Source organism: Oryctolagus cuniculus, chromosome 18, assembly GCF_964237555.1.
Source record: "Oryctolagus cuniculus chromosome 18, mOryCun1.1, whole genome shotgun sequence".
Lineage (NCBI taxonomy): Eukaryota > Metazoa > Chordata > Mammalia > Lagomorpha > Leporidae > Oryctolagus > Oryctolagus cuniculus.
The window spans coordinates 62,789,359-62,804,299 of record NC_091449.1 but is presented as its reverse complement, the minus strand read 5'-3'; the positions used below and the strand labels follow the sequence as shown (position 1 = coordinate 62,804,299).

At 49.0% G+C, this 14,941-nt stretch overlaps 1 protein-coding gene across 1 annotated transcript in view; it reads left to right on the top strand.

Annotated features, from left to right (window-relative positions):
• Window positions 1–6,513, top strand: part of CDYL2 (chromodomain Y like 2) — a 207,617-nt gene extending 201,104 nt beyond the window's left edge. Inside the window, exon 7 of the mRNA XM_051847320.2 lies at window positions 332–6,513. Coding sequence (XP_051703280.1) covers window positions 332–490 — 159 coding nt within the window. The 3' untranslated portion in view covers window positions 491–6,513. The remainder of the gene's footprint in view (window positions 1–331) is intronic.
• Window positions 6,514–14,941: the final 8,428 nt, after the last annotated feature.

The following is a 14,941-nucleotide window of genomic DNA, read 5'->3' as shown; positions in this document are numbered from 1 at the left end:
CTGACCAGTAGACTGAGTTGGGCTGACCAGTAGGCCCAGTTGGGCTGACCAGTAGACTGAGTTGGGTGGACCAGTAGGCCCAGTTGGGTAGACCAGTAGGCCCGGTTGGGCTGACCAGTAGGCTGAGTTGGCCTGACCAGTAGACTGAGTTGGGTGGACCAGTAGGCCGAGTTGGGCTGACCAGTAGGCCCAGTTGGGTAGACCAGTAGGCCCGGTTGGGCTGACCAGTAGGCCCGGTTGGGCTGACCAGTAGACTGAGTTGGGCGGGCCAGTAGTGGAGCTGGGCAGAGTCGCTGCGACCTGGCTGACCCAGTCTGTGCGTCCCCTGCAGGTGCTGGAGGAATCCAAATGCCTGGTGCGGAGCTTCCTGAAGCCGGTGCTTGAGGATGTGAACGAGAAGGAATGCGTCATGCTCAAGCAGCTGTGGAGCTCGTCCAAAGGCCTGGACTCGCTGTTCAGCTACCTGCAGGACAAAATCTATGAAGTCTGAAGAGCCTGGCTCACCTGCCCCAGCTCTGCCCTGCGTCGCTGAACTCAGAGCCCAGCGTCTGCCTCAGCCAAGGAGCTTGTCAAGGTGTCTCTCTATTCGTAGGCTTGTGTCCGTGTCCTCATGTCCTTTGGTTGTTCCGCATCGGTTTGATTTTGTGTAGCAGTGGGAAATGCAGCGTACTTGGCCTCCCCCGTGTCCCCGCCCCGCTGGCCAGAGAGCTCCCCAGGGCCGGGTCCCGCCGTCCTCTCCCCACTTGCTGAAATGCACCCCCGTGGTCCGGGCAGGGGCAGGCCGCTTCCTCTCCTTCTGACTCAGGCTGTGTCTACACAGTGCCTCTGACTGGGAGATGTGGCCGGCAGGACGCTCTCCGGTTCAGTGCGGTTGGGCTACCAGGGGAGGAAGGTGGGGGATTTCCAGACTGATGAGCACAATGATGGTTTAGACCTGGCTTCAGTCTCCTCTCCGACGCAAATCTGTGTGACTCTTAGGGCTTGGTCTTGAAACCCAATTGAGTGATTTACAAACCCAGATATTGTACATTTAGAAATGTTTTGTTAAATATATATTTTTAAAACAATGTATGTGGAAATTCTGATAATTTATGTGTATTATATGTAAAGCTAGTTTTGCAAAAACATGAACTACTAGGAAAATGGGTTTTTTTCCTTTAATCAGACTTATTTATTTATTTTTGTTTCTATATTATGATTGTTGTTCACGCAGATCGTATTTCCATAGCGCCCTGGACCAAATCCCATACAAGGTACATGCTGCTTGGTGCATTCTAGCAATGAACCACACAGACATGGAATTCAGAGAGATGAAAACAGAAGGATTTCTGTGGATAAAGGCATAGCTGTGCCTCAGATCCTGGGCATGTAAAACGGTTCTCAGCTGTAATGCCGTAAATACCAGTTCTTTAGGCTGGTGCTTAGGAGAAGCTGTGCAAGTGTTTTCTCTCTGCTGTCCTTAGGGAGATAAAGGGCTGCCCAAGCCCAGATGGTCCCTAACTGTTTCAGGAAGGGGCGGGGAACTGGTCCCACCGGCTAGGGAAGGCACTGTGTCTGGAGTGAGACTTTTTTCTTTGGGGGCCAATGTCTGGATTTCAGAGACTGTTTCTTCTACATGGGCAGTGGTTCCCATGTTGGGCCTTCAGGGAGGTGGGGATGCATTCCCGCTCCACAGAGCTGTCTGTAGCAGGTCTGGTGTTTTTGCCCCAGAAGCCAGAGGGCCCGTCCTTTTCTCTGGCTGTGTATCCTCGTGAGGGCGCAGTACCAGGGAGGGGGTCCCCCAGCCCCAGTGCCCCTGGGCTGCAGGAGCCCCGCCTGTGTGTGCAGACCTTCAGACTGAAGCCAGCAGGTCAGCCGCAGGGAGCATGGGTTGGTTTTGGCTTTTTCTGAAGACAAAGATGTAAACTTCAAGGTTAGAGCAGGGAAGTGGAAGGATCACTCTGCATGGGGGCTTTGATCCGTTAGGGGTCAGGCACCCAGAGAAAGTCGGATACTCAGGGTGCTGGGATTCTATCATTCCCAGGGCACCCTGAGCACTCCCTTTGTTCACCCCTCCTCCTCTTTCCCTGCGAGTCGCCCCTCCCGCCCCCGTGTCTGTCTGTCTCTCATCCTCTGTTCTCTCTGCAGGTGAGCAGGTGTACTGGGAAGGACAGGAGTCAGGGACCTGTAGCCCTGAGCGTTGAGTTTCAAAGAACAGTTTGGGTAGAGGTAGGGATGAGGTCCCCCAAACGGCAAATCTTGTGTTTCCTGATCCTTCAGATGGTTCCCCCTACAGAGCGCCTCTCCCCTTCAGGAAGCCCACAGGGAACTCGTCATCCGTCCTCCTCCAGCCTCTGCATCCTGGCCATGGGCAGCCGGCACGGAGCAGCCACTTGTTCCTGGTGGACGGTGGAAATGGAAGGAGATGTTTAGAAATTCCTTTTGATCAGTATCCGCCTTTGTTCCCTGCAGAAAGAACGGGAATGTCGGAGCTCTGCGTGCGTCGGCAGGTCCATATCTGCACTCTGTAAGGCTCTCTGACGACTGGAGTGGCAGCGTGAGAACAGTGCTAGGGAGGAATTCGTTTGTAGGTTCTGGGTACGAAGGGCTGTTTTGCAAGACAGCGATTCAATGAGGGAACTCTACCAGTTGGGCAAAACTTGGTGGAATCTGTTTGCTACAGGGTGCGCTGAACCTCTGAGTTTCTCATTTTCAGGATAGTTGTTTTGACAGTGTGTCAGTAAAATCCAGGTAATTTAGAGTAAATTGATTTGGGATTAGATCAGGGTTTATGCTAACAGCCTTCTCGAGACAGGGCTCCTCAGACTTTCTCTTCTCTGTCCCGTGCTCTCGCTACACTCACGGGACCCTTTTTCTCCGTCTCTTTAGCCTTCCTTGCCCCCCACCCCTCCCCTTCACCCTGGATCTGCTCCTTCCTGAAGCCTGGTCAGGTCACCGAGGAGTCGTAGCTGGTCTTGGCAACCCCATCCCAGACTTGCCTTTGGGTTTGGAATTCTGGACGGCAGCCAGGGGTGGAAGCCGGGGTGGGGTGGGGTGTTACCTCCCTGGTCTGCACCTCGTCCTCCTATTAGCTGTGCATTAGACTGTCCCTCTCCGTCCCAGCCGCTGGTGACGGCTGACTCCTGGTGTTTTGCAGTGGGACCATCTGAGCTAACAGCCTTGTTCCAGGAGGAGTTTTGCACGACTCTCTTTAAAGTGGTCATACTTCCTCACCATCTAGAAGCCACAGCGTGGAGTGGATGTACTCATGTGTCCCTTCCAGTTTAGAAAAAATGTTTGTGCACAAAAACCCTCAATATCACTTACTAAAAATGAAATTGGATAATGACGAGAAGGTAGGAAGAGAATTGATTTAAAATATTGTTCTTGTTTGGCACAGAGTAAAACTAGGACATGTTCTCTCTGAAGCATGAAAATAAGTTTTTCCCATATGAAGCTTAGCTTGAGGACGGAAAAATAATAATCATAATAGTCTTTGAACAATGCAACTATATCTTGGAGTATCTGTGTTTAAAAATAGCCTTGATTAAATGTTGAATTGCATTTTCCATTATTAATTGTTGGTTTAAAAAACTTTACAACCTTTGAAAAGAACTTTTTAAAAAGTTTGTACTTTTTTTTAATAATTTGGAGTTTGGTCACATTCATGCAATTTTCCAATCTAGTTTCTGTGGAGATTTTTTTTTAACAAAGAGAAACAAATAGAAACATCTGCAAATCTCCCTAAGTGAATATTTAAAATGCAGAATTGCTTCTCTTCTGTGTTTCTGTATTCAGATACTTAGGTCTGTTGTATATATTAGTCTACACATTCTCACTAATATACACAGTATTTAAGACTCTAAATGAGATTTCTTAAGTATTTTATTTTATTCTCTGTAAATGGTTTTGTATAATCTTTAAAAATCTACACTTTGCCTTTGTAGATATTTAAGGGAAACCATTGGGGTTGTCTTGCATGTATATTTTTGTTGTAGATAAGTGTTGCTTAGTTCTTTCTGCAAATTTTGGTTGAAATGCTTACAGACTTTAATACAGTATATATATTTTCAGAATATAAACTTTTATATTTCTGTGGTAAGTTAGGATATGCGTTTTAGGCAATCTTTTCCATTAATATCACCCGTTCTTTCAAGAAATAGCATACTGGTTTGGTGCCAATGTTTTTATTATTATTATTGTTATTAGAATCTAGTGCTCTTAAATTCTGAGAGAGCAGGTTAATTTTCTTTTCCTTGAAGTTGTTGAGTTCGACGTATATAATTTGGAAATGTGTTGAGTTTGTGAATAAGCCTTACCATTAGGATCAGTAAATTTCCCATCCCTTACAACTACAAATGTAGTTTCAGATCTCCCCATAAATTCTCACTGTGTGGCAGTTGATGGAGTTTGTGAACAGAGCCTTAAGCGAGTTGCAAAAATAAACTATTAAAGGGTAATACGGGTTGTTTCTTCAGTGCAGTGTAAGCCGTGTTGTTGGACTCAGTGCAGTCTGCAATCCATGGCTACCCTGGAGAGTTTGGTTGAGTTGATGGCGGCAGGGACCACATAGACACCTTGGCGACTGTCTTTGGCTAGCCGTCAGACTGGACCAAGGACAGGTACTTCTGGAGCCACTTTTCGTACTATTCACATGGTTTACACATGGTCATAGGGAGGACTGCTGGTCCATCGTTTGTTCTGAACAAATGGCATTTCCCGCTTGTGACTTGGTGGTTGAGCCCCAGCGTCCTGATGGATAACTTGGAAATGTCCAGTCTGGCTGAGGTCAGCACTCCTTGAGAAATGTTAACAAAGTTTACATTTGAGTCTTACTGTGTGGACAATCGGAGAGTCAGTTTTAGTTACATAATCAAGCATCCCCACGCGTCCTCATTGTCTTACCAATGAACTGTGTGTGCCAAGCCATACTAAACTGGAGTTTAGCAGGACAGTAGGCAAGCCAGATGCGGAACATACACAGCAAACCGAGTTGGTGTGTCCAGGACTGTTTTGGTGGAACAGAACTCATGGGTGGTGTGGTGTCTGGGATCTAATAGAACCAACTAGAATTTGGACTTAATTTTCAAAGAAATTGCAGTTCATTTGGGTTGACTAGTCTTCAGGAGTCACCAGCTACTTGATTCTCCTGCCCAATACTTTATATGGGCTCTTGAGTCTAGGAGTAGAGTGTGGTTCATGTCTAGTAAGTGTTCTTAATGCCGGATGAACAGACATGATTGGAGATTTGCTCCACATTTTGCAGTGTGTGTGGAAGTCAGGAAAACCAATGTATAGTTTTAAGCTTCAGCTCTGGGGCTATTGTTTGACCGCACCTCATTGGCCCAACATCTGGCCTGATGCTGGAGCTCATTTAGTTGACTCTGGGAAGTTTGGAGGGTGTCGAGTTTTCCATGTAGTATTTAATTTGTCCCTGTGCCATTAGTCTCAGCTTGAAGTCATTTGCCAATGTCTACATTGACAGGATTGTGAAAATATTGCCTTTCCTAAAACCAAGGACCAAAGAATTTCATTATTCCAACAAAGCATGAGTTCCATGGAGTGTGGGCACATCTAGACAGGGGTGTGCAGGCTTGAGGGCACAGAGACGATGCTCACTGCCACCATCTCATGCTCCTCCCCCTGGCTGACCAGACAGAGGGACTGGTTGTCACATTGAGAAGGCTCTGAAAGATGAGTTTCCAAGATTGGAACTCAGGATCTCAGGTGGATGTTTCTGCTGTGTAGTCTTGAGCCTTGATTCGTATCATCAAAAGTGGAGGCTGGCCTCCCTGCAGGGTATCTGAGCAGTGTAGACGATGAGCCTCCAGTGTGAGTTTTGCAGATGTGTCTACACTGAGTACTGGGATCCTGCACTTGCCAGATTTCTCCCTCCTCTTGTTCTTCATTGTCACAACATTCCGATTCCTGTTTGGCGTGAGAAGAATTCTCTTCCATTCTCATACAGGGTGATGCTCCGTCCTCATGATGAGGAAAGCATTAATCCATTAACCAGTTAAAAAAGATTGATGCTGAAGGAGTGCTATTCTATTGGTAAGGCTTATTGCCAAACTTCTGATAATGAAGCAGGCTACCAAAAACTTACCCAGCCCACCCTAGGAGTGCTTGGACTTGATCATGGATGTAGCACCCACACCAAAACCCACGGAGACCTTTGCAGATTAGGCTACTTGTTTTGTTTTGCCGGATTATCATGGGAGAGTCTTTCACTAGTTCTGAATATTTGTAAGTATGGGTACTTCATAGAATTATAAAGCAGGTACAGCCGACCCTTTCTCACCATGCTGTAAATATTTACCGAGACTGGGTGCAGTACTGAGGGTAATAATCTTCTGGTTTATCAAACGCTGACTGTCTAGAACAAATCGTACACTCTCTTTGTGAATGGTCCTGTAACGTGTATGAACACATTTCTGGGTGCCTTAGAAGTTGTATTTTTCATGTGTGCTAATATGCAGTATTTATACATTGTGAGAAGCTGCTTTGAATAAAAAGGTCAAAACTTCGTCTCCATTTGCTTGTGTTTCTGCAGCCTGTACATAAAGTTCACGGTCAGCTTCTGTGCTTTCTGAGCAGAGAGATGCCTGGGGCCCCCTGAGGCAGAGACACCTGGGGTTTCCGGTGGTGACAGCAGTGGCTACCTGGCTGCTTTTCGTGCCTCCTTGCCCTCTCTTCATGGCCCCGACTCCTCCTCGATAAGTGGCCAAGGTCCCACCTGCAATGTCCTTCTCTCCTAGCTTCTCAGGTTCCTTCCAGCGGATTAGACCAGGCCCTTCAAATGTTTCTGAATGCAACATCCACGTGTATAAGACTTCTCGTTTTGCTTTTGGTGTTTTTTTTTTTTTTCTTAAACCAATGTCTCTGCTTCCTTTAAACGGTCTTAATTGATGGCATTTTATTTATTTGACAGACAGAGAATCTTCCGTCCACTGGTTCATTCTCCAAATACCTACAACAACCAAGATGAAGCCGGGAGCCAAGAACTCAGTCCTTGTCTCCCATAGGGGTGGCAGGGACCCAAGTACTTGAGCCATAACCACTGCCTCCCAGGCTGCACACCAGCAGGAAGCTGGAATTGGAAGCAGAGCCAGGACCTGAACCCAGGCTCTCCAGTAATCCCAGTTGGCATCAACTATTGTGCCTAATGCCTGCCCCAAGACTTCTTATTCTGACTGTCTGTTAGATTGGCTTTGACATGGTGTCATGGTGAATAGGAGAAAGGAACACAAGGAACAGGCAGTAATGGGGTGTAGCCTTTGGGCCTCTCAAGTCTGCTGCGTGGAGCAGGCCTTCCGTAGCCCTGGATCTGGACCCATGGCTCCCAGGTCATAGTTCCTCGCAGTCACAGACACGGTCCCCCTTCAGCAATCAGCAATGACTGTGTTCCTGTGGAGGAAACATTGCTCCCAGCTTCACTCTAGATTGAGGCATCGGGGCCAGTGCGGTGGCGCAGCAGAGAAAGCTACTGTCTGTAGTGTGGCATCCCACGTGGGCACTGGTTTGAGTCCTGGCTGCTCCACTTCCAGGCCAGCTCCCTGCTAATGCACCTGGGAAAGCAGCAGAGGATGTCCCAAGTGCTTGGGCTCCTGCATCCACGTGGGAGACCTGGAAGAAGCTCCTGGTTCCTGGCTTCAGACTGGCACAGTTCTGGCCGTTGTGGCCATTTGGGGAGTGAACCAGCAGATGGGGGAGCACTTGCTCGCTCGCTCTCTCTCTCTCTCTCTAACTCTGCCTTTCAAATAAATAAATAAATCTTTAAAAAAAAAAAAAGATTGAGGCTTCCCTCATCCTCACTATCAGAAGAGGGGGAAGATCTTACATGATGGGTACCTTTGTTGGAGGGGGTTCTTTCTGTGGGCTTCAGAGAGGTAGATGTTCACACCTGACTCTCACCTTTGGGCTTCTTGGTAAGCTCCTCACCCCTGGAAATGACTTCCACGTCACTGAACTCTCATTTCCTCTCCAGGCCCTAGGAGTCTGGTGGTCCACCGCCTGCTGTGCCAGCTGAGGTCTGCTGGCCGCTGGGGGCAGGAGAATTCCCTCAGCCAGCCCTTTGCCTGCCTGGCCCACAAATGGGTCATGAGAAACACTCTCACATCCTCTGCCCAGCACAGGCAGGAGGTGCAGGTGAATTCTGACTCATCAGCCCCAGGCTCTGGTCCCTTAAGTTCCTCAGGCATGAGTCAGACCCCAGGCCACAGCGTACCCCAGGTTTCTGGGAGTGCATTTAAAAGTAAAAGTGAGGCCTCTTGCTTGACTTTCTGGGTGTGTGTGGGAGTCGTGGTGGGTAGCACGGTTGTCCCCAAAACAAAACCTTACAAACCCTTCTTACTAAAGATGAGATACACGAATCACATCTCGAAATTATTCAGGCCCTTGCAAGAGTGGTGGTTTCAGCGTGTGGGCGATTCTCCATATGAGAGGTTCAAGCTGCGGGCCCGAGGGGTGAGGACTTGCATTTCCACTCCCAGCGAGATGGGAGTCCCTCAGCGTGAGAGTGGAGCAGCCTGGGCTTCCCTGTGCTCTCACAGGTCCACTTCTTGACAGCAGGCAAAAGTGCAGCGTGGGCAGAAGCAAGGATGCCAAGAGGAGACCTGGGGCTGTCCCTCTGCCCCGGACAGAGGTGTGAATTAGGGTTGAGGTGGTGAGAAGGAGTAAAATCCTGGCACCGCTTTGAAGACAGACCAGGATTTTCAGGTGGCTTGGTTATGGAGTCGGAGGCCAGGGCGAGCCTGCGGCTTGGGGCCTGGGCAGAGGGAAAGTTGGAATTGCGCCTCCCTGAACGGTAGGGGAGCTGGCCTGGGTAGGGGCACCGGGAGCCCAACCGAGATCTGTGGCACAGGCTATGCAACCTTTGAGGTTAAGTACTATGCCTCCTTCTAGGGACTTCTTGAGTAATTAAAGATTCACACACAGATACATACCTATACATAGCTGTATATGTGGGAGATGTATTAAATAAATGACTTTGACATATTAAATTAGATCATATAATAAAATAGGTGTTGGTGTGTAGTCATTTCTAATGATTAAATTATGTTTCTATATGTGATATATATAAATTGATGTATATATGGTATTTAGATAAGTTGCTAACATATAGTCAGTGTTTATTGATTAAATGTGATTTTCATACATATGTATATAGATCTTATATAAATTATGATTCAATATGTATAGTCATATAAATTAGATTGTATGTCATTATTATATATTCTTGGAACAGTTGTTGGAACATAGTGTGTATTTAGTGGTTTATAGATATCCATAAATATATATGTAAGGTTTTGTGTATATGAGATTTATACAAACATATGGAAGATATATATATATTTTAAAGTTTTATTTATTTGAAAAACTGTGATAGAGAAGCAGAGAGACACACACACACAAATCTTCTACTTGCTAGTTCACTTCCCATATGCTTGCAATAGCCAGGCCAAAGCCAGGAGCCAGGAACTCCATGCAGGTCTCTCATGTGGGTGGCAGGAACCCAAGTACTTGGGCCATCTTCCACTGCCTGCCAAGTGCATTAACAGAAAGCTGGAGTAGCCGGGACTGGAATTAGCACTCTGATATGGAATGTGGGCATCCCAAGTGGCAGCTTAACCTGCTGTGCCTCAAAGCCCACACCCGACTGATGTATAGATATATATTTAAATGAGGTCATATGCATATGTACATGAGAGCGTATCTCTCTATACAATGTTTAGAAGAGTTGTTGGCACATTGCCAGTCTTCAGTGATTCAGTGAGCTTTACATACACGCATGAGATGATGTATGTATTAAAGTTATTTAAAACGATGAGCTTAGATAGATACACACAGAGATACAAACACACACACACACACACACACTTACCTTTAGAGCAGTTGGCACTGTGTTGCTGCTTAATCCATAGTGGTCATTTTAGCACCCATACAGTCAGGGCTGGGGCATGCTGGCCGGAGCCCAGCACAGGTGTTTTCCTGTAAGCACATGCAGGTCCAGGCACAGCTGGAGCAGGGCCCACAGACAGCTGGGTGGGATGTGGCACAGCCCTACAGCCTCCCAGAAAAGTTCCTGCAAGCAGGGCCCCTGGTGGGCACCATGCAAAGCGTTCTCCCCCCATCACCACCACCAAGCTCTGTGTCTGCTGTGTGGCACTCCCTCCTCCTCCAGCCCTGATTCCTTCTCTGCGTGGGTGCACAGTGGCCCCAGTCAGTGTGCCTGTGAGGACCGAGAGTGTGTGTGACCTGGTGTCCTGTTCCCTGGGGTATCCTTAAAGCAGCCCCCCACCCAGAAACTCTGGGATTCTGTGGTTTCTAGTGAGGTCTGTCTTGCTCCATCATCCCAGCTCCTTCCAGGAAACACAGAGGCAGTGGCATTGGACAGGGATGGATGGCAAGTATTCCTGAGCGGGGCAGGGAGCCAAGACCAGAAGTCAGCATGCAGGATCGGGCAGTCTGACCAGGACATCAGAGTGGAGTGGCTGGCCAAGAGCCAGAACCCAGAGACAACGTGGAAGGTTCCTGGAGGAGGCCTGGAGGGACGTCCTGGGCACTGGTATATGGCAGCTGCCATCTTGCCCCTGGATGAGTAGGGGGCTGTTTGGGCAATGGCAGGTGGCAGGGAGCACCTTTCTGTGCCTGAATCAAGGAGAATTCCACCTGCAAGACTGCCAGTTTGTAACAAATGTGGGGAGATTTTGTGGAGAGGAGCAGCTGGAGAGACCAAAGGCAAGAAGATGAGAGATTTTGATTTCTGTGGAAAGCATAGTTAGAAGCCAGGCAACCTTGTATTTGAACCTCTGCCTTGGCTTTAAGGAATACCACTACCTGGATTATGTCACTCGACTCTCCTCATCTGTACAGAGAGCACATGAACACCTAGTACAGGTTGATCTTGAAACTTACATGAGCTCGATGCAGAAAATGCCCAGAAGAGGGGCTGGCTCCTAGTGGGTGTCCCATAAATGACACATCCACCTCATCCCCATTCCCTTAAATGCAATGGAAACCTGGCTGAGATATGGGGAAGGGAGGGCTTGGAGCAAACCGGGAGGCAGAGAGCGTCTCTGTGGCTGTCATCAGGGACTGACATCCAAGCTGATGTAACTCAAGAAGAGCCAGGAGACCCCACCCCCTTGGGAAATCGCCCAGCCAGATGGTGATTTGGGGGTGTAACTTAATAACTTGCTGGATGAAAAACTTTGAAGTTATCTGTGCCTGTAGGATGGTTGGGGTTGGAGGGTTTAGCTGTGGTGTGCAATACTCACACTCACGCCTATGGAAATGCAGTGCTCAGGGACACACGCCTTGGGCCAAGGTAGGGAAAGCTGGCCCTGCACTTGTAGAACATAGAGCTCCAGGCTTTGCCAGCACAGATGGCAAATGAGCCATCTCAAGGTGACAAGGGACCTATCTTCATGGCACGCACAGTGTCTCGGAAGCCACCTGTACAGCCACTCCTGTTTACACTTTCACTTCCAAAGAGAGAGACACATGATCTGGTCTGTCGGCCGTTTGCGTGGTAGCAAGCAGTTATTGACAAAGAAGAGAAGATTCGAGGGCCGGTTCCTGGTGGAACTGAGCCTGTGTTGACAGTGTTTGTAGAAGTCTTGTGGTTTTGTGTTTGAGATTGTATCTGCTCTTGGCCGCATTTCCTGTTCGATTGCAAAGTCTTTGGCTTTTCTTGTCCAGTGGCTGGCATCCTTCTTCATGTTATCAGCGTAGTGACAGATCCGGTGTAGCGGGAAGAGCGTGACACATGGAACCGAACAGAACCGGGTTCAGCCTCTGCTCCACGACACGTGACGTGTAATGATGGCACAGCTCCTCTTGGCTTCAGATTTCTTGCTTGGTTGTGTTGTTTCCTTGTTTTTTTAAGGATTAAGAGATAACACATGCCAAAATGCTATTAAATACTTTATTTCGGGTTAGTTCCTTATTTGTAAGGTATTTTTATGCCCATCTCTTTGAACGCCTTCATTTAATAGGAGAGGAATCTGAGGGCTCAGAGAGTTTCCCAAGGATCTACAGTGGTAGGCAAAGGACCAGAATTCCAATCTCTTATTTTTTGTTTATTTTGAAATGTTTCCTCCTAAAATAATTTCAGAATTAGGTAAAAGTTGAAGAAATAGTAACAACAGTTACAGAGAGGGAGAGAGAAAGAAAGAGAGAAGGGGGGCGGGGAGAACGTCCATCTGCTGGTTCACCCTCCCAGATGGCCTCAGTGGCCAGGGCTGGACCAGGCTGAAGCCAGAAGTCTGGAGCTTCACCCTGGGTCCCAAGCTCTTGGGTCATCTTCTACTCCTTTTCCCAGGCCATTAGCATCGAGCTGGATCAGGGCACAGCCAGGACACAAACAGGCTCCCATGTGGGATGCCAACATCGGCTGTACCCACTGCACCCAATGCTGGTCCCTCCATTTCTCTTTGAGAGCGCCTGGCAGACAGCTGGCACTCAGCTAAATTTGAGTCCAGGAAACTAAGTCCTTAGTGCATTTCTCTACTGGTACAAGGGAGGGAAAATTGTCCTTTCATTTTTTTTTTTAAAGGCTACAGCTATTTCCCCTTTCTCAACCAGTCTTTTCTTTCTTGCTCCTGAACGTGGAAGAGCAAGTAATGATCTCACATCTTTGGTTATCCTGGATGTTTTCATAGGTGGAGATCTAGACTCTGTGGTCTCTGAAGTCGGCCTCATGATTTGGGGCCGTGGTTGGCAGGATTCTGACACAGCTTCGAGATTCTCACCCCTGTTATTCTTGTTGCGTATAACACCCTTTCCTTGAGTGGGGTGGGCCTCGTCTAATCAGGGGAGCCTTTATGGGACTATAGATAGGAGATGAAAAAAATGGAGGGATTCAAAGCTGCAGCAGATTGGCTCCTGTTGGCCTACAAGGTGCCGTTATGGTGGAAACACAGAAAGAATGTCGGGCAGCCTCCAGGAGCCGAGCTGCCCTAGGTCTCCCAGGTGGGAGGAAGGAACCCAGTCACTTGAGCCATCAGTGCTGCTTCCTTGGTTCTGTTTTAGCAGGAAGCTGGAGTTAGGAGCCAGAGCCAGGTGTCTGGATCCAGGCACTTCTATCTAAATCAGCATCTTGGGGCAGCATCATGGCGCAGTGGGTTAAACCTGCCGCCCATGATGCCAGCATCCCATGTGAGTGCCAGTTCGAGTCCCAGCTACTCTGCTTCCAATCCAGCTCCCTGCTGATGTGCCAAGGCGGGCAAGTGCCTGGGCCCCTGCCTCCTATGTGAGAGACCCAGATGGTGTTCCAGGTTGCTGGCTGGGGCCTGGCCCAGCCTTAGCCACCATGGCCATTTGGGAGTGAGCCAGTGAATAGAAGACTTTCTCTCTTTGTGTCTCTCTCTCACTCTCTTTCTCCCTCTCTGTAACTCTGACTTTGAAATAGATAAAATCTCTTTTTAAATCAGAGTCTTTAATGCTAGGCTAAGGACCCGCCCCTTCCCCTCTTTTGAAGATTGAGAGAACCCCAGAGAAATGATTTCCCACTGTCACACTGCGCACGTGACAGAGGGGGCGTGAGGGCGGGAGGGAGAGAAAGTCTTCTGCGGGCTCCAGTTGGCTCTGCGCCTGCGCGGTCTGCGGGGCAGTCTATTTTGGTGTGTGTGCTCATCCTACCATGCCCCGAATGTGCCAGTTGTGGAAACCCGAGGTGAAGGGTATTCCCTGCACACAATTTCGGAAAACACCCAGAAACAGCTCTTTGCCAGGAAAGCAAATGCCCAGATCATCTTGATTAAAACCGAAACTCCACAGGTCACCAAATTTCCAAACGTGTGCAGTTTTGTGGTGAGTAGCAAGCAGCAGCTGGGGTGCTGACTCATCAGGCCGGGGGCCAAGTGTGGCCTGGGCTCCTTCCCACGAGAACCTCCCACCAGCCGGTCGGCTGCCCTCTTGGCAATGCCGGGCCGGCTGTCCTTGGGCCCTGCGGTTCTCACTGTGTGGAGCGGTCGGTACACGCTGCGGAGCGCCGCCCTCTGGCGCCCTGCGGAGCTCATGCGCACGTGGCTTTGCGGCGCCGGTTGGCGGCTCGGAACCTTGTCCTCTCTGCACTGAGCCCAGGGGCTGGGGTGTGGAACCGCAGGGGCGGGGCCGCAGGCTGAGCTCACAGGGATGCTTTACCTTCCCGCTGTTAGCACAGCGCTCTGCGATCTCTCTCCGAGGCCCCCAGGGTGCGTGACAGTCTCCACCTTGCTCTGATGCACTCCTCTTCTTACGCTGTGTCCTTGCACCCGCCTGGGTCCTCTCTCCCAGCTGTTCATACGAACTCTAGTCTAATCCAGAATGTTCTACCTTCCTCTCGTTGACTTACCACATCTCTTTAGCTTCCAGTGACTCCATTCAGTATATAAAAGTTGATATTGGCCGGCGCCGCGGCTCACTAGGCTAATCCTCCACCTAGCGGCGCCAGCACACCGGGTTCTAGTCCCGGTTGGGGCGCCGGATTCTGTCCCGGTTGCCCCTCTTCCAGGCCAGCTCTCTGCTGTGGCCAGGGAGTGCAGTGGAGGATGGCCCAGGTGCTTGGGCCCTGCACCCCATGGGAGACCAGGAGAAGCACCTGGATCCTGGCTCCTGCCATCGGATCAGCGCGGTGCGCCGGCCGCAGCGCGCCGGCCGTGTTGGCCATTGGAGGGTGAACCAACGGCAAAGGAAGACCTTTCTCTCTGTCTCTCTCACTGTCCACTCTGCCTGTCAAAAAAATAAAAAATAAAAAAAAGTTGATATTGCTCTGTCTAAATGAATACCTATAGAATGCACACACATATACATCTAATGTGTGTTTTTTAAAAATGAAGCTGTTAAAATCTCCCTGTGGGTGCATGTGCCACTCTTTGTGAAGTTCTGAAACCATTCTGCCTTCTGCAGCGGGAGTGGTCCTTCTAAAAGGGAAATTTGATTTTGTTACTCCCTGGATGAAAACTCCTTCCAAGGCTTT